Consider the following 21,970-nt stretch of genomic DNA (forward strand, 5'->3'; position numbering starts at 1 on the left):
CTTAACACTATCTCCCACCGCGCATACCACCTTATCTCTTTACATAGCCACAGCCATGTCGTCACGGAAGAAGGTTCTTCTTAAGGTAAGGTCACCATACCAGCGTTACGAATCACTCTTACTGACGTGTATATTATATTTTAGGTGATCATTCTGGGCGATAGCGGCGTCGGTAAAACGAGTTTGATGAACCAATATGTCCGTGACCTCAGTGCAGGAGGATCATGTTAAGTACCGTATCCCGCTGACAACGATATCCGCTAAACAGGTCAACAAGAAGTTCAGCGCCAGCTACAAGGCAACAATCGGCGCGGATTTCCTTACCAAGGAAGTTCTAGTAGACGACCGACTGGTAACAATGCAGGCATGTGTTGCGTCATTTCTCGATACTACAAAGCGGGTGATTAATGTATGACAAACAGATCTGGGATACGGCGGGCCAAGAACGTTTTCAATCTTTGGGTGTTGCGTTTTACCGAGGAGCCGACTGCTGTGTTTTGGTATACGATGTGAACAACTCCAAGAGTTTCGAGGCTCTGGACAGCTGGCGAGATGAATTTCTTATCCAAGCAAGCCCGAGAGATCCTGAAAACTTTCCTTTCGTATGTTTGCCTACTTGACTGTCCCTTTTTCATTTTTTCATATTTTATTTTATTTTTTATCTCCCGCTTTTGTATCCCGACTCAGGGTTGACAATGATATAGGTCGTTATTGGTAACAAGATCGATGTTGAGGAGAGCAAGAGAATGATTTCCTCGAAACGCGCCATGACGTTCTGCCAATCCAAGGGCAACATCCCTTACTTCGAAACCAGTGCCAAGGAAGCCGTTAACGTTGAGCAGGCCTTCGAAGGTAAGTCGGTCCTCTTCAACAGCTCGCTCGTTCTTCATGTTCCTGCCACATGCTGACGCACACGCAAGTCATCGCTAGGAGTGCTTTGGCGCAAGAAGAGGCCGAAGAATTTAGTGGTGAATTCAGTGACCCTATCAACATCCACCTTGATAGTGAACGCGATGGATGTGCCTGTTGATACCCTAGTGATGGACATGACTTTTCAATGATTTACAATCCATGGCCGAGATTTGCAGCTTTCTGTTTGCATTCTGAGTTCTTTTGTAGAGATGCTGTTGTTTCCTTTTTTTTTTGTTGTCGGGCTTGGGGAACGGGTTGTTTCCCCCAAATGCTGAGCCTATATATCTTGGGAATACTTCATGTACGAAGTTCCTATCTCATGCTTTGTCCGCTGGGTCGCACGGGGATATCCATTACCAGTCGTGTTTTCATTTTCCTAGTGTTCTACAGCCAACATCTAATCATATTGTTTGAGGAGTCTGAAAAACAACTACTTCAAGTTGAGATTGGGGTTGCCAGAGTAGTATGGCCATGAGGGAACAATGAATGTCCGGGACCCTGTCGATCTATTCCCAAAGGCGCAGTAGACAATAGTGATATCCCGTGATCCTTGGGCGGTGGGACTTCCGCCGAACTACTTTATCATCCATGGTCTGGGGTTAACCCCATCTGTTTATTTCCCCCCCTTGACTTCGGGATTTCCCATGATTAATCTGCAGGGTGGTCGCGTCACCTGCTGGCCCAGCTGAGCTCTATCTGTGTTCCCCAACTGCGCTCCGTGATCCACCCTGAAATCTTTCGTTATCCTGAGCGCTGGCCTTACGGGATACTTCTTGCATCTCCGGTCGAGTCCGAAGCGGGAAAAAGTACTCGACTGATAATCTTGATGAATGGAGCTTCCATGAGTTTATCTACACACCGGCGTCCCCACCTTTCGATCGTTTGTACATAGTTTCTTTGGTTGATACTCTCCATGGATACCTTCACCAGATTGTCCACTGGTGCCGCAAGACGAACGCTTGGCATCGGGTTGCTTCTGATTGTAGTCGTTCTGTGGACGGCTTCGAATTTCCTGGCTAGTGTATGCTAACTCCCCACAAACATATTGATAAAGGCACCTCTTCTCTCAGTGTGTCTTCCTCCTGAGTGGCGAATATACTGACCTACGTCCCAGACGATATTCGCCGACGATACGTACTCCAAGCCGTTCTTTGTGACTTATGTTAACACATCATTGTTTATGCTACCTCTCTTTACGATAATCTTTGGCCGGACCTGGAGATTATGGCGTTCTGGAAAGCTCTCCCAGATACACTCGTTTCAAAGCTTCTTGTGGCACATTGATTCACATGATCCGGATGCTGAAACAACAGGGCGGGACAATGCTTACGAGCCCGCAGACCCTGAAACATGGAATACAGCTATGTTGGATTCGAGAGGGAAAGAAGAGGAGTCTGTCAAGCTGGGCTTGAGGGCGACTGCAAAGTTAAGCCTGCAATTTTGCATGTTATGGGTAAGATTCTGTCCGATGTGCAAAACCCCTGTACAGCTATACTAACCTGATGTAGTTCCTTGTAAGTAACTCGAGACTGCGGAATACCCTAGTTTATCTGATCTGACGCGCAATGCGCAAACAGGCAAATTACTTTGCTATGGCTTGCCTGCAATACACGACCGTAGGCAGCACCACCATTTTGACTTCTACCAGCGGTATGCATCAATCGACTAAATCAACATTGAGCAGAAGTTTTAACGTCTATGATTATAGGTGTCTGGACCCTGATTTTCGGCACCCTCATTGGTGTAGAAAAATTCACCGTCCGTAAACTCGCCGGCGTTGTCGCCTCTTTGGTGGGGATTATTTTGATATCCCGGGTTGATCTATCTGCATCAGAAGCACCCCCTGCAGATGATGGCAGTGGCGGCAGGTTTCCTAACAAAAGCTCCGCCGAGATCGCGCTCGGCGATGCCATGGCCGGATTTAGCGCAGTCATGTACGGAGTGTATACGATTGTATTAAAGAAACAAGTCGGAGATGAGTCCCGAGTGAACATGCAGTTGTTCTTTGGTCTCGTCGGACTTATAAATATGCTCCTCCTTTGGCCCGGTTTCATTATAATGCATTTCACCGGTATCGAGACATTTGCACTTCCTGACACAGGCACAGTTTGGACTATTATTTTGGTACTACCTTCCTCCCATTCCTCTCCCATATGCATGATCTCCGAACTATACTAACATCTGATTTCCTAAGGTTAACTCCGTATCCTCGCTCTTGTCAGACATCTGCTGGGCCTACGCTATGCTTCTGACGACTCCTCTTGTCGTCACCGTCGGTCTCTCACTGACCATCCCGCTCTCCCTTGTGGGTCAGATCTTCCTTCAAGGCGTGACGTCGAGCGCATTGTATTGGGTCGGCGCTGCGATCGTGTTCCTGTCGTTCTTGGTTGTGAACCATGAAAGCAAGGAGAAGAGTAACGAGGAAACATCAGTGGGAGACTATGATGCTGTTCCTGGAGAAGAAACAGAGAGGTGATATATCTTTGATCTCCGGGGGAACTAATCAAATTAAAGTTAGTCCAGAATAACGGAATTTAACCCGTATATATACATACACATTGCCACTTCGTTAGGACTATTCTTAGATGTGAAAAGAACAATAAAGATGATTACAGTAGGGCTCTATCATATCGCAGATAAGAGAGAACAGCAATTCCACATATAGTATTATCCAACTCGCCACTGGAAAATATAGCATTACGGCTTGATAGAAACATTGGTAAACCCAACATTATCGGCATTATCCAAAGCCAGGGGTTTCACTGATCGCAAGGGAAAAAAAAGAAAGAAGATCTATATCATCAGTAATGTCGGGTATGTATGTCGTAAAAAGGTCACTAAGAGAAAAGAAAACGCAGTTGACGAAGGTATATAAGGTGTGCGGTATTTCAACAGTGAAAAGAAATTTGTTAAGGAGAGACACAGTGAAGCAAATGGGAAAGGGAGCGATAATCGAACTGTTACCAGACCCGTCAGATTAGTATTGTTGTAAAATTCTTCAGGCTGCTGCTGCTGCTGCTGCCGTTGCCGCTGCCGCTCCTGGCACAGTCTCTGATTCGAGTTTCTTGCGAGCGACTAGAACGCTTTTTAGGGACCCTAACCACTTTGCAAGGGATTCTTCGTTGTCTGTGCATAGACGATATGATTTTTCCTCTGCGATGACTTGTAGACAGTAGAGTTTTGACCGAGATATTGGGTCAATTTCTGCGGCGTCGAATACCTGGTCCATGGGAAGGATCTTGACTGCGGAATACTCCTGTGGAAGATAGCCAGTCAGTTATCTTCTAACACGCCCAGTACGGCAGAAAAGAACCTGAAATATAGCAAAGGTTGGTTGGATGGAATCTCCATACCTGTTCATCCTTATAGAAGCCAAGGCTCTTTGGACGCAAGACAACCCATAGTCGTTTCCATTGGCGCACGCCTCCTTTAATGCGAAGACATTGAAGATAGCCATTACAGATAACTCTCTCCGGGTCACGCCGAGCACCTGATTCCTGGGTCCGATCCGTATCGCGCGCAGAAGCGGGCTGTGCACTCGCCGGAGTAGACACAGATAAGTTAGGAATTGTTGAAGTTCTTGAAACGGGGCGAACACTGGAGTTGCTCGCTGGTCCATCGGACCATTCTGAGTAAGACGTAATGTCATGTCCCGAGAAATTTTGGTGGGCAGTGAGACGTCCTCCAGGAGAGCTTGCCCGTCCAAATTCAGGCGAGCTGGCCCTTGCTATATGCTCAACATCCGAGAAATCAGTGGTATCATCGATCTGCTGCTTGCTCGTCGCTGTATTATTTCCTTTCATGGAAAGGGCCAGAAACGCCTCCTCTTCCTCGTCCATGCGGGTTTCGGCACGAATGCGCTCGATCCAATCCTGCGCATCTTTTTCCGACAGAGCCTGGAAGCGATAGTTCTTCGAAGGGGAGAATATGCCAAAAACGTGCTGGCGATTTGACCGAGGAGATTTAACGGGTGCGATCGCGGTTACTTCTGATAGAGTAATGGATAGCCGCAACCTTGTTGCTTCCTCATCTTTGTAGACTGATAACAGATTCGGGCGGAGAACGAGATAGGCTTGTTTCCAGGAGGCCCTGAATGCCTAAACAACCAGAGTCAGTGGTGGATTGCAAGATAGATGGGGAACGAGGCTGACATGTTTATGTTTAACCCGACGATGCACCTTCCCAGTTTTCAAGACGCGATCGAATTCGAAGCTTCCGTTTTCATTGACTGGTGAAAATGTATCTAGGTTGACATGTCCATTCCGATGGACGGTCGGGGACCGGAGTAGAGTCGACTGCTTGACGGTACCGTCAGGAAAATGAATCGCTGGGGCTTTGACATGCCCCTCCGAGGTCGATGGGCACGAGCTTGTCAACGGCTGGTGCATCATATCGAAGAAGGGTTTTTTATCGGGGGCGGGATATAAGAATCAAGTACGATAAGCGCAGCTCAGGTTTATCGACGAAGATATAGTAACGGTAATAGTTGCAGCGCGCATATATCGACACATCTGGACAAACTAGAGAGAGTAAGCCTCCATATATAGCAAATGGGGGAGGCCAACACAGGCAGAAAGTATAGTAAGAGAAGAGGGCGGGTAGCAAATCATAATGATCTTACAGTATAAGTCAAGGGGTCAAGTAGGTTACCAACAGGACATGATGGAGAGGCTGTGTCAAGAGCAGCGCCGAACGGAAAGACAAACTAAATGTGGTAGGAGAAAAGAGAAGAGAAACGGAGAGCGTATGGATGGACGAAGACATAGAATTTCCCCGACCGAAAGTGCTTCAGCAAGCGCCCGTTACTCGATGCGCTGCAGAGTGATTGATGTCTGGTGGTGGTTGAGACGATTGGAGACTTGGGACTGTTTTTTTAGTTGTCGCACAGGGGCGCATGGACGTTTCAAAGGTAAATCTTAGCAAAGTAAGGGCGGTGGATGATTGTCGCAGCTGCTGTTTCATCCGTCAATCAATTTATTTCTTTTTTTTTTTTTCTCTTTTTACTTGCTGGTCATCAGCGGCCATTCCTCCCCCACGTGATGGAATCCCGTTTTCAGGACAGTACAGAAAGTATAAGAGAAAGAGATATTCCCGTCTATTGAACCATATCTCCATAGCCTTGTTGGGAAGAAAGAAAAGAAAAGAGAAAAAAAAAATACCACTTTTACAACAAGTACAGTATAGTTAACTGGCCCACAGTAGTTAATCCAAGTCTAGTCTACTCGCTTGTGAACTTACATAACTATCACCAAGCTAGTTAAGCAATAGTCTAACGTTGAACCAAACGGACTAGACTTTCGGTGCATTGATTCTCCTTTTACCCCTTTCTCTAGTGTGAGAGACCGATAGCCGGACGATATTTGCCGATTTGCCGGCACGAGGATTGGTCTCCCTTTGGATCCATGGATGGAATACTCCGTAAATAGCTACTCAATATTAATTGGTCATCGACCTTGAGGAACCATCGTCGGTTGCAGTGCATGGATACGAACCCCCCCCCCCCCCCCCCCCCCCCCCCCCCTCTTGTCCTTCTCAGGAAAGAATGACCCAAATTAAAGAGACCAAGAACATGGTAGGACTGATGACCATGCAGCTTAGGTAGAAGATTGGGGGCTGTTGACATACTTGATCATTCGACAATATCTCACCTTTCTAATCTGACGGGCAATATGAATCGATTGCCTGGCGTAGGTTGCTCAACATCATTTCGCCATTATAACTCAAGTCCGCGCATTCACCTTACCAGTGTCAAGACATACTACCAAGTATTGAGGACTCCCGCTTCCCAGGAGTTAGATAGGATCTTACCTTCACCGGGAGACCAACACACCATCCAATCCAAGGGCAAGCATAGAGTTGCAGCAGACTCCTGTTGGAGACCATTCCCATAGTAGAAGATTACAAGCAACAGGTCCCTTTTCCGCGTGGACTCTCAGGGGCGGACTGAAACGAAAACTACTTCGTGTGCATCGAACCAGTCTAGGAACTGAATCCCCAGGTTCCTCACGGAGATTTCGGTATGCGAATGCTGGCTTTTTGTTGAACTGGCGATGGACGGAGTTAGTCCGCCTTGATCTTAGGTAATGATAAGTAGGGCCCATGTCCAAGATGAGTGAGTTCTTTAAGGTTAAGCTCTATTCGAGCCCCAAGGGCTCTTCAAACCAACGAAGACTGGCGAATTGGTGAAGAACGGACCAAGGAAATGATGAGATATGTTCTTTTACTCCGTAGTACTATGACAGTGGGGTTCAATTTGGAAACGCCTGGTCACGCCCGCCATACATTCATTATATTGGACAACCAATGATCATCCGTAAGACAAAAGATAACGAGTCATGTGTCACAGGGCTTCGATATCTAAGCGGTCGATACTACTAGTAGATGGATGAAAGCAGGGTCGTACTGTACAGTACTACTTACTGGGTAACATATCCCCTGCATGGCTTGCACAAAGCAATCAAATAACTAAAATACTCACAGAGGAAGTACTGGTAGAGAACTTAAGAACTTGACGGGTTGAGCACACAGCAAAAAGCTCTAGGATAGTATCGAGCATACCGGGCCGACACAACTTGCTATTTGAGCCTGAATGTCCGAAGGGTCAAGAGCGGTAAGCTCCAAGCACTCTGTAATATGTATGCATGTTTCGTGTACCTACAGGTAGTAGTAGTAGGGTATTGCGGAATATCTTGTTGGTCGCATACATACACGGGACGTACGTACACAAAGTCGATGCACCTGGACCGACACTTACAAGCAGAGCTCCATTGATCCAATCACAGCCAAGGTGAAGTGGATTCTGCACGATGGCTATCGTAATACAGCTGTTATTTGATGTAATGCAAGGATGAGATGATCAATGACATTTGAGTCTAGATGCGACAGTCTATGAGAAGTCATATAGATTGTGCCATATCGGTGCAAGAATTATCATCTCAACTGTATCAGTGTATGTACATCGGTTGTCGAACGGGCTAAAAGGCCACATTGTCAGATCCCTTTTAGTGCCAAGAGGGTCACGTGGAGACCGGTGGAGCTTCAGGGTTCTGGATGCATAAAATACCGGTCCACGGTACGATGGTATGACAAGTACCCCTTTACAACACCTTACGCTCTGCCATGTGTACCGTACCGATACTAGTACATAATATGAGTCCTAGGTACCAGACAGATGGGTATAGGAGAATTTAGGTCAAATACTACATATCCCACAATAGTTTGTATTAATGCCTGTCATGTCGTATGTAAGTTGCTTCAATTCATTGTTTAGCTGCTACGGAGTAAAGCTATTCAAAATATGAGGCTGCTGCTATCACAACCTAGTTTCGTCTGCAACTTCTATGGTTATGAAGGCTGGCATGCACTGGGGTAACCTTCTACGACAGACAGCGTATGTCAAATCTCAAGGCTGGGGTGATGGTGAAAGGATAATTTTACGTGATTTCTCTTTCACAACTCCACCCGGCAATCAGGTAGATTCCTCTTGGTGTTCACTCAGCTGTATGTATAGATTTGTGTTTATCCCTTCGTTGTGTCTTTTAACGTTCTTGTAACCAATCCCATGCTTTGGGGATGGCTATACTACTCCGTAGACTTGTAATAATAACAAGGCTTCTTATAATCTGGAATACCTACGAAGTACTCCATTCTTATTATCCCCCTGGTGCATTGGGGCGCATAATAGGTAATCGTAACTCGGGACTATTTACTGTCGGATAATGGCAATCAACAAAGCCAAGACTTTAGGGAAGTTTAAAAGAGAAAGGAAAAAGGAAAGACGCACAAATAGAACAATTTCCAGTGGTGCCCTTATACCTCTTGGAATGATGGTACATACCGAGCATCTAAGTATCGTGCAACAGCTTAAGTAAATACTTGCTAATCCAGTGAAGACGTACGTGTCTTGCAGGCCAGTTAAGCTTCAGGTTCTGCCATACAATTACATGTGCGTACTGAAAGCCACTATGAGAGGATCCCTGACCGAGTTTCGATGGCCAAGGAAAACCAAGGGTGAGAAAAACTGGAATGGTACTGTGTAGTGCTGTACCTAGACTCAAGCGCCATCCTACTCCGTCTTCCTTGTGCTGGTAATTTTTAGTAATCAATTTAATGGGTGAACAGCGCCTAAGCAATAATTTACCACCAGCGATTGCTTGGTGCTCTCCGGACTCCGGAGGTTCCATACCGAGTACGGTATCCAAACCCGTACTAAAAACGTACGAAAGAGTTGCGACCTTCCAATTTAGAGGGTAAGTTACCGTCCGTGACCATGGCCGCTTGCGCCTCCTTGGTCTTGGCGAAACTTCCACCCATCCCCATCCCCAAATAATCTTTCATTTCATCGATTGCCTCCCGCAGTCTCCGACCTCCCACCCGAGTTCCTCTTCCAACCTAACGCGATTGATGAGCTCGTCGACTTGCTCCGTGTTCCCGGCCTCATTGCTAAGGACATCAGTCCCCTGCGTTGCTGTCAACGTTTCCCCTCGCCATCTCTATCTGGCCGACAACTGAAAGGGGAAAAGTTGGGAAGGAGGCATTTCCTCCGGCCGCTCGTTTTTATTGTATCTTTTTTTTCCCTTCACTGGCCAACATTCTTATCTTTTCTCGTCCAATAAACCTATTAATCGCATAAGATATCATACACTCGGAGCGTATCTCGCTAGCATTAGAAGTGTGGTTTGACCTCACTGTTGTTTGCATGCGAACCGTTCCCCTTTCAGCAGCCCCGATTTTCGCTCAGATACCGCAGTCATCGACTCAGCCTCCCCCGGATCTCCACAAAACACTTTTCATGCTCAGTGGATCCTGTTAACACTACTTCGCTTGATCTCTTTTGAATCGACGCGGTGTGAGCAGCCTTGCGCTCATGGGGTTGACGCAGCGAATCTCAAAATGGCTGCCCTCTTCGCCGAGTCTCCCTGTGGATGACGTTTCGCGCGAAAAGGGCCGCAACATTTCCAGGTTCGCGTTTTTCAAGAGAAGAATACGCTTGAAGGGCAATTCATCGATTTCTATACCATTGGGATTTGTTTTACTATTTCCATGCCTTGTAATAGTCCTGGTTTTGCTTCTTTTTGTCCGACACCCTTCTTCTCCCGGTGGTATTCTAATCCCAGCTGGCACACCTCCATCTATAAGGTTAGTATAATTTTCAAACATACGCACCGATTCCCTGATTTTCCCGATCACTGACAACTCTGCCGCACTTTTCAGAAAAATAAGTGAAAAGCATGACAAGGTCTTCGCCTCGGGATGTCTGCAGGTCGAGAAAGAGGTTGAGGGTAAGCGTGCGAATGCCGCGTTTGTCGTTCTCGCTAGGAACAAGGAATTGGACGGAGTCATCCAGTCTTTGAAGTCAATTGAGAGACATTTCAACCGATGGTTCCACTATCCTTATGTGTTCCTGAACGACGGCGATTTTGATGACACTTTCAAGGATACCGTGAAGAATTATACAAGTGCTCCTGTGGAATTCGGCAAAATTGACGATACCATGTGGGGTTATCCTAAATGGGTTGACCACGAAGTGGCAAAGGAAGGCATCAGAAAGCAGGGCGACGCCGCTATCATGTATGGTGGAATGGAGAGTTACCACCATATGTGCAGATTCTATTCTGGGTCAGTATACTTGGTTCAACGTTACTTCTTTGGGGTACTAATGCTGTAAACAGATTCTTTTACAAACATCCCCTTCTCATGAAGTACGAATGGTACTGGCGTCTGGAGCCAGAGATCAGCTACTTCTGTGACATAACCTAGTAAGATTAACCCTTGGCACCGCTCGTACTGAGATTGAGCATCCATCACTTACACGTACATAGCGACCCTTTCGTCAAAATGGCTGAAGCAAATAAAACCTATGGATTTACGATTGCTGTCAAAGAACTCCGTGAGACTGTCCCTAACATCTTCCGCTATGCCTCGGCCTATAAGCGGAAGCACAATCTCGAGTCAAAGGGACTTTGGGAGATGTTCCTCGAAAGGCCACCTGAGGAGGAGCCTAAGCCCGAGGAAGGGAAACAGGACAAGCTTCCGGAGGAAATCCTGCAGAATGAGCCTGGAGAGAATACTGTTCCCGATGTCGACCCTGAGGCCATGGAAGGCGAAAAGTATAACATGTGCCATTTCTGGAGTAACTTTGAAATCGCACGCTTGGATTGGTTCCGCAGTAAGGAATACGAAGAATTTTTTGAAATGATGGATAGGAGTGGTGGTTTCTGGATGGAAAGAGTAAGTATTTGAGACGTTTTCAGAACCTTGGTTTCAAGGCTAACAGCGCAATCACAGTGGGGTGATGCGCCCATCCACTCGCTAGCTGCAGGTGTTCTTCTGTCGCCCAGCGACATCCACTACTTCCGTGATTTTGGGTACCGTCATACGACCATCCAACATTGCCCCGCCAACGCTCCCGCCCGACAACTCCCACGAATCCCGTGGCTCGAAATGACCACGGAAGATGAGAAAGCGCGGTTCGAAGAGGACGAGTATTGGGCAAATGCCGACCCCGTGAAAGAGAACGGTGTCGGTTGCAGGTGCAGATGTGACACAGATATCGTGGATGTTGAGGGTAAACAAGGCAGCTGTCTTGCCGAGTGGGTAGAAGTTGCGGGAGGCTGGGCTTCTCCCTAGATTCGGGCAACTTCATGCTTTGTCCGCTGTATAATCTTCGCCTCCTCGTTTCCATACCTTTATTGTTCAATTATGAGCATTACTCGGGTTGCCGTTGGAGTTAATTGTTGCTTGAGCCTTCATATTATGTTGGCTGTGGGGTTCTGGACGGCGTTCAACGGATCTGACAGCTTCTTCATGGAAAATGGTGTGATCATTCTCATCAATATTCACAAATTCATCTAGCGTGCTTTGTATGTTTTCATTTGGATTGCCGCGTTCTTATTAAAACAGAAGACTATCTTCTGGAAAGAGACGGTTACTGTCCGACTGTGAGCTTCAAGATAGTCCCCGAGAGCGTCTATCGGTATTCACGTCCGGTCTCCCCACAGGCAGGACTGTTCTCTCTACGTAGCTCTTGGCTACGTTGAGTATTCCACGCCTCTGTTCCTCACGGTCTCTGGCTAAGGCTCGCTGTGCGCTAGCCCTGATTTCGATTATGCCTGCTGCTACGCAATTCTCCTTGGCATCTTGCTATATGTTCCGTCCACCTCAGGAGACTGGCCGGCATTGGGTACGACACTAAATTCCAGCGGACAGATGAGGATGGAACTACTTGCGGCGGTTAAACATTCTTGGTCCGCTTATCCTTTAGAGACCACTAATCTATGTTCGATGTTCTGATGCACTGCCTTACCCTGCTCTACTTATCTTTTACCCTTCCTCGCCGTTATGTCATGAATTGTACATATCTTCTTCTTTTTTTTTTCTTTTCCTTTCCTTGTTCTGAAATCCTGGTGAAACTGGGTCATTTCAGATGCATAGCCCCCAAGAACGCAAATAAACGACTCCCAGCATGGCTTATTCATAGAGTATGATATTTCTCCTTGCATGTAAAGGCTCGCACATCTTCCCGCTCAAGCCTGCGGAGTAGCACCTTAGTGCCTGCATAGCTAAACGTTTCAATAGTTAGGCTCTATCATGAATTTTGATTCCAGGTTGATTGATTGATTGACTGATGAGTAGTACCTTAGTATGGCCGTGACCAATGAGTACTAGCTGCATCAACTAGGTTCCTTCAGGTTAGTGGGCGCCTGATAGGAGATAAAAGAGATGCCTTATCAGTTCGATTTCAAAAGAAGTGCACATGATAAAGTAGTACCTCGAGAGATACAGGCAATAAGGGAACAAGCAGGCTACCTAAATAATATAGATTCACAGATTTTCCTATTCCTACCTGCTCAGCAAATTCTGGTTCGGACCGTGACAGGTGAATTTCGTGCCTAGTCATAGTAAGCACACCACAGATGTCCCTGTCATGTGCCCCGCGCGTGGTACTCACTATCTCCAACTCTATCCTCTTGACATCTTCTCTCTCGGTCATCTTCAACCTTTGACGACGCCACTAGCTATAATCTAAGTCTTACCATGTTGAGATCTTTATAGACTCGATATCGAACATATTCCCTTCATTATCAATTTGGTCACGAGTCTAGAAGCGTCTAATATACTGCTGCTCCGCTCGGGCGCGGGACCCTCCCTCACCCCACAGCGTCCGCCTCGTCATCGGGCATCCGCTTTTTAGGCTGAGCTTATCGAGGGATATCCACAAGAAAACAGCCCTTTGCCCTTAAATAGGACAGAGCAAAAGCTTCCCTCTCGACAGATAACGTATCCTCCCGCTGACTTTCGTTTTATGTGCTCTCTGGCTTAGCCTACGTCTATTGTATCCGACCGAATCTCCGCATCTGTGGACCTGGCTTGCTCTGACTTTTGCCCCATGCTACTTTCACACTGACGACATGGCTGACTCTCCAAGGCCTCACTCCAGACGCCCATCCCTCACCTCATCCTCTGCACATCTGCGATATCCAACTTTTCCTCCTCTAAGTGGCTCAGTTGAAGAGTGGCTGTCCCGCTCGAGGCCTATCAGTATGACGTCAAGTCATCTGGCGGACTACACGCCCAGGCCACTGAGCGAAAGCTGGGCAACACTGAGCGCTTCCGACGTTCATTCTGAGGATGGTAGCCGCTCTGAACAAACCGACGTTGGGTCTTTAATTGACCAAGCCGGTCCGGATGACGTTGCAAGTATCGACGAGCAGTATAGCGGCAGCGAGGTTGATGGGAACGAAGATGACGATTATGACTCGAAAAGCAACGTGTTTGGATCTCAGGAACTGCCTGCTCTTTTCCCCCAGATCAGAGGCTCTATCGATGACAGTAACATAACCACGAAAACTGCTTTTCGTCAATCAACCGAGTCGATAGAGTTTGCCGAGCCTGAGAAATGGCCTGAAGTTGAACAAGTGGAACTGAAACACACTATCCGTATGTTTGAAGGTATTGAGGCCGACGAGCTGAAGAGTCAATTCTCTATCAACCTGCGGGACTCTATCCTTACAGCCACCGTTCAGCAAACCATGACGAAGAAAAGCCTTGACACTGATAAGCCGTTCCGTGTACTCTATATTGGAGATCCTGAGTTTCGAAACATCATCCTCGACAAAATTGGTGATGTCCTTGTGTCGAGCACCTGTAGTGACTTTGAAAGCAGTTCCACAGAATCCTCTAGATATCACGTTGTACCAACATCGTTCGGGACAGGTGCAGTCCCTAATTTCGCTGAGCTCCTTCCAATCCATGTCCAACTTATTGTTGACGAGTGCCCTGGAGCTTCGGTTGGCTTTCGGAACGATAAGCCCGACACCATTAGGTTGGATTTCAAAAATCGGCCTTCATGCATGTCTTTCTGGACAGGGGGCGAGTATTGCGTCTCATCCCCAACTGAATGGACGCTTCCTGATGTAGCAATTCTTTTCATATCCAGCAGAGACTCTGCAACTGTGATGGAGACCCAAAAACTGGCTCGCATTTTCATGGAAAGGCATGGCATTCCGGCTATGGTTATATCCGAGAAACCGCTTTGGGATCTGGCCGAAGTAATTCCTCTGAACCACCATAGCCTCCACATGTGCCTGGAGTCGCGTCATTCGCTGACTGGGAAAGTCACGGTCCTAAGAAGGTATCCTATTGATCTAGCGACTTTTGAGAGTATCACGCCCGGGCAACTCAATAGGAATCTTGCCTCCTTAGTGAGCATCTCTACTAAGAAGTCTGACAACATCACCCTGGAGACTACCGGCAACTTCCAGAGGAAGTCACTCTTCGCTGTTGAGAAGTGGACAACGAAAATGCCCTTCATCCCTTACCTGAATGACGACCGTGGGTTGACGCCTATGCTGCGTTTAATCACCCTCACCGTTCTCTTAAGCGTAGCTACCATCTTAGCGCACTCAGCTTTGCGTGCTACTTCAATTCTATTCTCCCAGAAATTTCCTCGATCGGTTATTTCCAATATTGTATCCAATGCCCCGAGCAGTACTTCTACCAGTATTATCACAGCAAATGATTTAAAACAAACTTCACTTTCTACGCTGTCTTCATCAGTGACCGATGTTCAAAATTTTGGGAACCAGCTCCAGGGTCATTCTCAGCTGGACAACCTGATGAGCGGACTACTGTCCCCTCCTAAGAAGCAGGAATTTAGTGGCTTTGAGATTCAGGCTGTTGGTGATTGCCATCTTGTCATAAAGCCACCCAATAGAACTTTGACTGGGAAAAAACAGCCAAAATTCGAGGTTCAAGTGAGCCGAGGAGTCAAACCGCTCGAGTATGAGCTCTCTCGCTTGTTTGATGGGGTATACACACTCAAACTTGATCGAGGGGATGCGTATGGGATAGTGAACGTCACAGTCACTATGGCTTCAAGACCTCCTCTCCACCAAACCACATCGGTGGACTTTGGAACCCCGTGGCTGAAGATCGCAAATTGGAGGCGGGCAGCGCAGGTGATCTCATCCCAATTCATGGGGGATTTCAATACTGCGCAGGTTGGATTATCAGAAGTATACAGTCGAATTTGCACCGATTTGCAAGTCCTCATGGGGGATGTTGTAAAGAAAGCCCATCTCTTGCGCGGAGAAGCAAACGTTCTCCGTCACGGCACTGGGCAACTTTCTGAGACAAAAGACGTGGTTATCACGAGATCCAAGCAGCTTTCTGAAGTCGTCAGACGTACTGCTGTCCAGCCATTCCTCGCTGTCTCATCAGTCCTGCAGGAAAAGACCAACAAAGTAAACCAAGAAACGCGAGAGATTATTGGTGGTACATGGCATCGAATTAGCAATCAGGCACATGGTTTTGAACTCAAATCTGTGAAGGACCATATTCGAAATGCGAGGAAGAGCTATACGTTAGACAAAGCTCAGAGAAGAGCTAAGCGCTTGATGACGCGAAAGTGCCGACACTCTGAATGTTTGTGAGAAAAGCTGCGGACTTGTACCCTTCGTCTATGTTTACCACTTCGGGTTTTGTATTTGCTTTTCATACGTGCCTGCAATGTCTATTCTTCTTCGATGTTTTTCTCTTCTCTCATATATCTTCTTATCCGTCTTCTTCTTCTGTTCCCCCTTGGTTTGGGGAAAGGGATGGCTTGTCTTGTTCCAAGGCGAAAAGGGTCATGATATTTTTGCTTCCATTTATTTTTTTTTTAAAAAAGCCGGAACCACGTGAGTGTTTCGGGACAGATGCTATGTAGTAATGAATACCATGTGAAACGCTAAAACCCTCTTTTGATTTACCACTCTTTCTTCGCCTGGGAATCTTAACGCCCGTTTGGACTGCATTCTATTATGTTTTAGTAGTATTTCTCCAAGGTGGCCCGCATAAGAAAAGGCTCTCAAGGCGGTGGCACTAGCGGCCTTAGGCCGGAGGCAATGAACTACCCCCCACCTTTTACAACAAAAACAGCCGACCATATTTTCTTCCCCTCTCTATAACCATCTCCTAAAAACTTCTTCCATCTCAAAACAATAGGTACGTACTTACGCACCCACTAAAGCCTGAAATCACTGGAATTCACAAATTCAGCAGAACTCCATCACCACCTCGTCATCATGTCTGACGTCCCTGAGACTAAGCCTGACCCCACCACCAGCGCTCCTGAGGCGGCTGAGAAGCCTGAGGAGACTACCACCTCTACCGAAGCTCCCAAGACTGAGGAGGACAAGTCTGCAACTGAGACCGTAGTTGAAACAGCTAAGGAGGCGGCCACCAAGACAACCGACAGCGTTTTCTCGATGTTCGGCGGTGGCCCTAAGAAGGAAAAGAAGGAAGAACCTGAGGATAACAATGATGAGCCATCTGGCTCTTCGAAGGCTCAAAAAACCGAAGAAGAGGTGAGTATCTGAATCCTTTGGCTCGCTACACTGCTCCTTTGCTCTAAATAATGTTCGTTTTACATCATGGTGACTTCCCTGCACCAAAGCTTTTAGCTTTTATGAGTTAATCGTGCTACGAGTTCTATATGCCCCAGTACTAGTGACTAACAACTTATTAAACTATAGGATGAAGCACCTGAGTCCCCTGACGTTCACTTCGAGCCTGTTATCCGCCTGACCGAGAAGGTGGAAACCAAGACCAACGAGGAACTTGAAGAGCAGACTTTCAAGATGCGCGCTAAGCTGTTCCGATTCGATGGCGAGAGCAAGGAATGGAAGGAGCGTGGTACTGGCGATGTTAGACTGCTTAAGCACAAGGAGAACCAGAAGACTCGCCTGGTGATGCGCAGAGACAAGACCCTGAAGGTCTGCGCCAACCACTACAGTAAGTTTGGCGCACATTGGACATGTTCTTTTCTCCACCCGGATTGCTGATGTGATATATAGTTGTCCCTGCAATGAAGTTGAGCCCCAACGTTGGCAGTGATCGCAGCTGGGTTTGGAACGCCGCTGCCGATGTCAGTGAGGGTGAGCCCGAGGCGCAGACTCTGGCTATTCGTTTCGCCAACAGTGAGAGTAAGTTGATATCCATGACAGGATGGGCTTTCAGTTATGCCTTTACTAACTCAACTTTAGATGCCAACCTGTTTAAGGAGGCTTTCGAGAAGGCTCAGCAGGAGAACGAGAAGCTCCTCGCCAGCCAGTAAAACCTGCGCCCCAGAGTGGACTGAAATGAGTTTTACTTGATGAACTATCATTATCTACCCATTTGATTGTTTCAAAACATCACGAGTGAATATAAGACTCGCCGGTGGACAACACAGCGTTAACCCATCTGAATCCCCTTCCCTACCACACCCTTTCGGATATTGTCACTTCCATCCAACCCCATCCCCCGATGACTACGCGACGAGAACGGTTTATTGATACCGGTCGCGACAAGATCACGAGCCAGCTTCCGGCACACCTTCAACCTCACCAGACGATGTTGAATGTATGTTGATCTGGCAGTAGATTAGTAGACCCCAGACCCCTGCAAATATATGTTTGGAATGCACGATGACCCCGTTATGTATTAAATCTCATAAAATCAAATATAGATCTCCTGTGTCACGCGTAAAGATCCCGTTGCTGTTGCAAGACTTCACCGCTGGTATATGTAGGTACATATGTTCATATATGCGGCGGCGATGGGCCTTAAAAGTGAAGGATAGGGTAGACTCATCAGTCACATAAATTTTCACAAAAGAATGGTGTATGGAGCTCTGGTGTTTCATTATGTTGAAGGTTTTGGGTACTCTAGCGGCAACGTCTTAAGTCGTGAATGCCTGAAAGTCAAGTCAGTCGGATCGCTTCATCCGCCCCCCTCTTCCTCGCCGACCTTCTTCACTCTCCCTCCGAACTCTTCTCTCCCCGATACCTTTCACCCCACAACTCTCTCTTCAGGTACACCCCCTACGCGGCCATCGCGCGATCTCTGAGGGTTCCACCCAATCGGAGTCCTAGTAGAATCTCACCGACAAGCGTCCTATTCAGCCTCGCCTCACCTTTCATTCGCGCAATCCCCGAGCTCGATAGCTCGAACCCGTCATTCACCCGAGTGCCTTCCTCTTATTCTATTCCCTCTCCAGTGAGCTTAACGACAGGTCGCTGGCAAGATGCCCGACGTGAGTTCATGATTGTTATGATCCATCGCATCGTCGCCTTCCCCAATTGGCAAATGTAATTATCAACTTGCTGTCGCATTCAACTAATGCCGTCTTTCTCCCCATTTAGGTCAAGAGGAATGTCCGGCTGGTCACAGAACAGCATGTTGTGTATGTTGAATCCTGCACGCCGATCTCCCTCCCAATAGAATGAAATCATTCCTTCCCCATCAGCCCACTCTACGCGCCCATCGCAGTCACACTTTCCTAAACTTTCTGGTTACCTGGACTTTCGAGGTCGCGATTGCAAAGCAACCAAGGCGCGGTGACTTTGCTTTTCCGCAAGTCGCTGTGGCTATGACCTACGGAACGCCAACTGGGATTTTCTTTAGCTGTTGTTTTTGCTGACTGGTCGCGTTTCCACTTCGATTAGAAACAAAGATTCGGGTGTTGAAGGGTTCCCCCTCCGGGCGTGGTCTATTGAGATTTACCTTGTCAATGACCACGGAGAGCAAGTGCCGGCCAACGTCTTCGACAAGGTGACGTATACACTTCATCCTAGTTTCGGGGATCGGGCCATTCAAAGTACGTTATTTTCTATCATCCCTCCAACACTTGGTGTATATTCCTTTTTTACAAACTGAGCCGCACGCCTGGGCTTGAAACTCTCGAGGAAAGCGATGTTGCCGGACACCATCGGGAACGCTGAGGAAATATCACTGACGCGCAAGATGACAACAGCCTTCAAGAACCCCCCGTTCAGGATCTCAGAAGAAGGATGGGGTGAATTCGACATGCAAATCACCCTTCACGCCGACAAGGATCATTACGTGACACACGACCTCAACTTTGCACAGACACGCTACGAGTCCAAGCACGTCATCGTAAGTGTCCCCGTCCTCTTTGCCCGTGCCCATTCACCCGCTCAAAGCAGACCGCTCATACGTGATGTCAGACATTTAAAAACCCCAAGCCTGCCTTATTGGCAGCCCTTCGTGAATCAGGCCCCGTTCCCGGAGACGAGAATGGAGTGAAATCTAAGCGTTCCGCAGCTAGCGAAGAAGGATCAAAGAAGAAGAAGCGAACAGAGAAGAGCGTATGGCCCCCACTACCTTCATCCATAGCCCAAACCAAGAGCATCACCTGACATGAAATCGTTCTTTCCAGGTGGATATGGACAAGTTAGCCGATGGCCTCCAACGACTCGGAGAAGACGATCTTCTCCAAGTGGTGCAGATGGTACACGACAACAAAGCCCCAGACTCGTACACCAAAAACGACGTCGAACGTAAGTTCCCTACGCGTACCACGTTACACATTCTGTAAAAGAAAAGCGGAAGAATCAAAAAGAACTAATCAATTCCTGCAGAGGGAGAATTTCATGTCGATCTTTATACCCTACCAGACACCCTGATCAAGATGCTGTGGGATTTCACGCAAGAGAAGGGCGCTCTGTGAATTGTTTTGGGGGGGCCCAATTTCCTTCTCCATCTCCATCTACCTATTTGCATCACTGTCGCTTTTTTTTTCCTTTTATCCTGGTCTGCTTCCTTTATTTTCTTACCCCAACTGCTTTTTGTATTTCTGACCAATGGACCGTATGATGAAATGGGAAAGGGCAACGGCCCCGACACATCGAACATATTGAAAAAAGAAAAAAGACAAAAGGAAGAAGAGGGGACGGAAGGTTACCGCAGTCATGCGGAGGATGGATGAAACGAATATACCTACACGAGTCAAGACAACTACCCCAACAGGAGGATGCACCTTGATGCTGGATTCCTTGAAGAAAGAGATCGGAAAGCTTGCTAACGAAAGTTCGCGGCTAATGAATACGGAGACATACGCCAATACTTGAAATCAACTTGGTCTTAATACAAGAAATTGGAACAATCATAGTGAGATTTTATGCAAAGGAGCCCCACGAAGGCAATATAGACATATCGGAACGGAACCACTCTTGGATATCTTCAAGCTCAATCACTCCACGTAAACCCAAAAGGCTGCACAATGAGATAAAACCAAAAAAAAAAGAGTATGAGATCCACAATGCGTCGCCAACCGGAACACCTGGTATATGCATTCGGGTGAAAAAGTGAAACAAAACAATGGCACAGCCTGCCTGCAATAAGAAAGATTTCTAACGCTCGATAATAATGCTATGATAGGAAGAAGTCATAGCGCCCGGCGCACTTCGACCCGTAATTTTTATATGAGAATCCAGTAGGAACGACTGGGTATTTACAGCACTCGGTATCTGGGACAGTCAGCATATCTGAAACATCAAGCGTGTCAGACCCAGTAAAACGTACAGTTTGAGTAAATCTTCCAAAGTGTGAGAGGTACAGTCGCGACCTTTCGGGATCTGTCGGACGATCTCGACGATAGTCTCAAAGACATCACCGCCTCTGTAGGCCAACAATGCCGGAGCCCTGATATAATCCATCTCGGCAATTTCATGATGGAGCTTAACGAAGCGGACGGTTGGGTTTCTGCGCGCAACGCCTTCCAGGCAGTCTTCTACTAAAGCGCTGGTCTTTGACTGTGGTAGGGGTCAGTGACATTTCAGCCTATGGTGTAGTAATCAAATGTGCCAAACATACCTCGGGATTATAGATACAAACAACCACTACCGTATCGGATGTGACCTTCTCAATGGCATCAAGGTACCCAACCGCGTCGACTGTATCGACCGACCCATACATTCTCCGCCGGGGGCTAGGCCGCCGGAAGCTCCGGTTCCTTAATTCCTGTATACGCTCTTCGCGCCATTGGCGAAGGAAGTGTTCCTCGTCCTCATCACTGAGCGAGCCATCCGGAGGCGGGGTATGATGCAGAAGGTGGGAATCGTCGGCAACGTATTTTGCATGGTCATTATGATGCAGTGTTTTGCGAAAGGAGCTTGCGCGCGCGCGCTCAAAGGCCTGAGCGTCGGCTATAACACCCTTGGGACCGGTGTTGGCATCGAAGACAATGTTTGGGACACGGTAGGTGGACGAGCCGGTTCTCATAGTGGGATCGTGGTCCTCGGAGTCCGAGAACTGCGGGTGGTCTTGTTCGTCTTCTGAAGGATTGGAGTCGTGACCCGAGTCGTTGTCACGATCCTCAGGATGTGTAGAGTACTTCTCCCGATTGGACTGAACCAGGAGGTTGAATTCGTCTTGGGCAGAAGACATGATGAAAGGAAAGGAACACGAGGGGGGTATATAGACTTTTTAACGAGCGAAGGATGAACGATGATGGTGTGGGATATTATTAGAGTCGGGCTGCGCCTTGATCTGCGACCACCGGCAGGGAAGTGTTCCTTCGGTTCTCTTTGCTTTTTTTTTTTTTTTTTTTTTTTTGTTTTCTTCTCGTCCTAAATATTAGCCTTCTTCTTTCCTTTTTCCCTTTTATTTTTGTCCTGTTGCCTGTTGCCTTTTCTTTCTTTCACCTAACTCGTTCCACTTTAGGGTTCGTTCCGGCAGAATTGGGGCACAAAACAATGAACAACGGCGAGGATGATGACGACTATATTTTGGA

At 47.4% G+C, this 21,970-nt stretch overlaps 8 protein-coding genes across 8 annotated transcripts; 6 read left to right on the forward strand and 2 right to left on the reverse strand.

Annotated features, from left to right (window-relative positions):
- Window positions 1-55: 55 nt before the first annotated feature.
- Window positions 56-1,030, forward strand: F9C07_2070875 (vacuolar biogenesis protein; the record flags this gene model as incomplete). Its single annotated transcript, XM_071508764.1, has 6 exons — window positions 56-85; window positions 145-198; window positions 269-370; window positions 423-602; window positions 705-852; window positions 921-1,030. The coding sequence occupies 6 exons, from the start codon at window positions 56-58 to the stop codon at window positions 1,028-1,030; spliced, it is 624 nt and encodes a 207-aa protein (XP_071364602.1).
- Window positions 1,031-1,825: 795 nt separating this feature from the next.
- Window positions 1,826-3,388, forward strand: F9C07_9002 (putative integral membrane protein; the record flags this gene model as incomplete). Its single annotated transcript, XM_041286555.1, has 6 exons — window positions 1,826-1,933; window positions 2,027-2,365; window positions 2,421-2,426; window positions 2,490-2,562; window positions 2,621-3,036; window positions 3,107-3,388. The coding sequence occupies 6 exons, from the start codon at window positions 1,826-1,828 to the stop codon at window positions 3,386-3,388; spliced, it is 1,224 nt and encodes a 407-aa protein (XP_041148171.1).
- Window positions 3,389-3,490: 102 nt separating this feature from the next.
- Window positions 3,491-5,992, reverse strand: F9C07_1703620 (uncharacterized protein). The gene is made up of 4 exons (XM_041293309.2): window positions 5,534-5,992; window positions 5,064-5,432; window positions 4,266-5,009; window positions 3,491-4,168 (listed from the first exon to the last, which is right to left on the reverse strand). Exons 2-4 carry the CDS (start codon window positions 5,301-5,303, stop codon window positions 3,911-3,913), a joined length of 1,242 nt encoding a protein of 413 aa, XP_041148172.1. The 5' UTR covers window positions 5,304-5,432; window positions 5,534-5,992; the 3' UTR covers window positions 3,491-3,910.
- Window positions 5,993-7,117: 1,125 nt separating this feature from the next.
- F9C07_9004 (uncharacterized protein) lies at window positions 7,118-7,747 on the forward strand (the record flags this gene model as incomplete). The annotated part of the gene is made up of 3 exons (XM_071511850.1): window positions 7,118-7,153; window positions 7,459-7,522; window positions 7,642-7,747. 3 exons carry the CDS (start codon window positions 7,118-7,120, stop codon window positions 7,701-7,703), a joined length of 162 nt encoding a protein of 53 aa, XP_071364603.1. The 3' UTR covers window positions 7,704-7,747.
- Window positions 7,748-9,222: 1,475 nt separating this feature from the next.
- F9C07_2165515 (glycolipid 2-alpha-mannosyltransferase) lies at window positions 9,223-12,564 on the forward strand. The gene is made up of 5 exons (XM_071509325.1): window positions 9,223-10,050; window positions 10,126-10,530; window positions 10,584-10,670; window positions 10,734-11,142; window positions 11,200-12,564. The coding sequence occupies exons 1-5, from the start codon at window positions 9,779-9,781 to the stop codon at window positions 11,539-11,541; spliced, it is 1,515 nt and encodes a 504-aa protein (XP_071364604.1). The 5' UTR covers window positions 9,223-9,778; the 3' UTR covers window positions 11,542-12,564.
- Window positions 12,506-16,259, forward strand: F9C07_2165518 (uncharacterized protein). Its single transcript, XM_041286557.2, has one exon. It carries the CDS (start codon window positions 13,323-13,325, stop codon window positions 15,843-15,845), a length of 2,523 nt encoding a protein of 840 aa, XP_041148174.1. The 5' UTR covers window positions 12,506-13,322; the 3' UTR covers window positions 15,846-16,259.
- On the forward strand, window positions 16,260-17,925 carry F9C07_2165520 (RanBP1 domain-containing protein). Its single transcript, XM_041293295.2, has 5 exons — window positions 16,260-16,398; window positions 16,456-16,760; window positions 16,929-17,187; window positions 17,250-17,378; window positions 17,439-17,925. The coding sequence occupies exons 2-5, from the start codon at window positions 16,479-16,481 to the stop codon at window positions 17,507-17,509; spliced, it is 741 nt and encodes a 246-aa protein (XP_041148175.1). The 5' UTR covers window positions 16,260-16,398; window positions 16,456-16,478; the 3' UTR covers window positions 17,510-17,925.
- A 2,711-nt stretch (window positions 17,926-20,636) lies between these two features.
- On the reverse strand, window positions 20,637-21,624 carry F9C07_9008 (putative phosducin; the record flags this gene model as incomplete). The annotated part of the gene is made up of 3 exons (XM_041293310.2): window positions 20,637-20,705; window positions 20,761-20,990; window positions 21,052-21,624. 3 exons carry the CDS (start codon window positions 21,622-21,624, stop codon window positions 20,690-20,692), a joined length of 819 nt encoding a protein of 272 aa, XP_041148177.1. The 3' UTR covers window positions 20,637-20,689.
- Between the last annotated feature and the right edge of the window lie 346 nt (window positions 21,625-21,970).

This window comes from Aspergillus flavus, chromosome 5 (assembly GCF_009017415.1).
Source record: "Aspergillus flavus chromosome 5, complete sequence".
Lineage (NCBI taxonomy): Eukaryota > Fungi > Ascomycota > Eurotiomycetes > Eurotiales > Aspergillaceae > Aspergillus > Aspergillus flavus.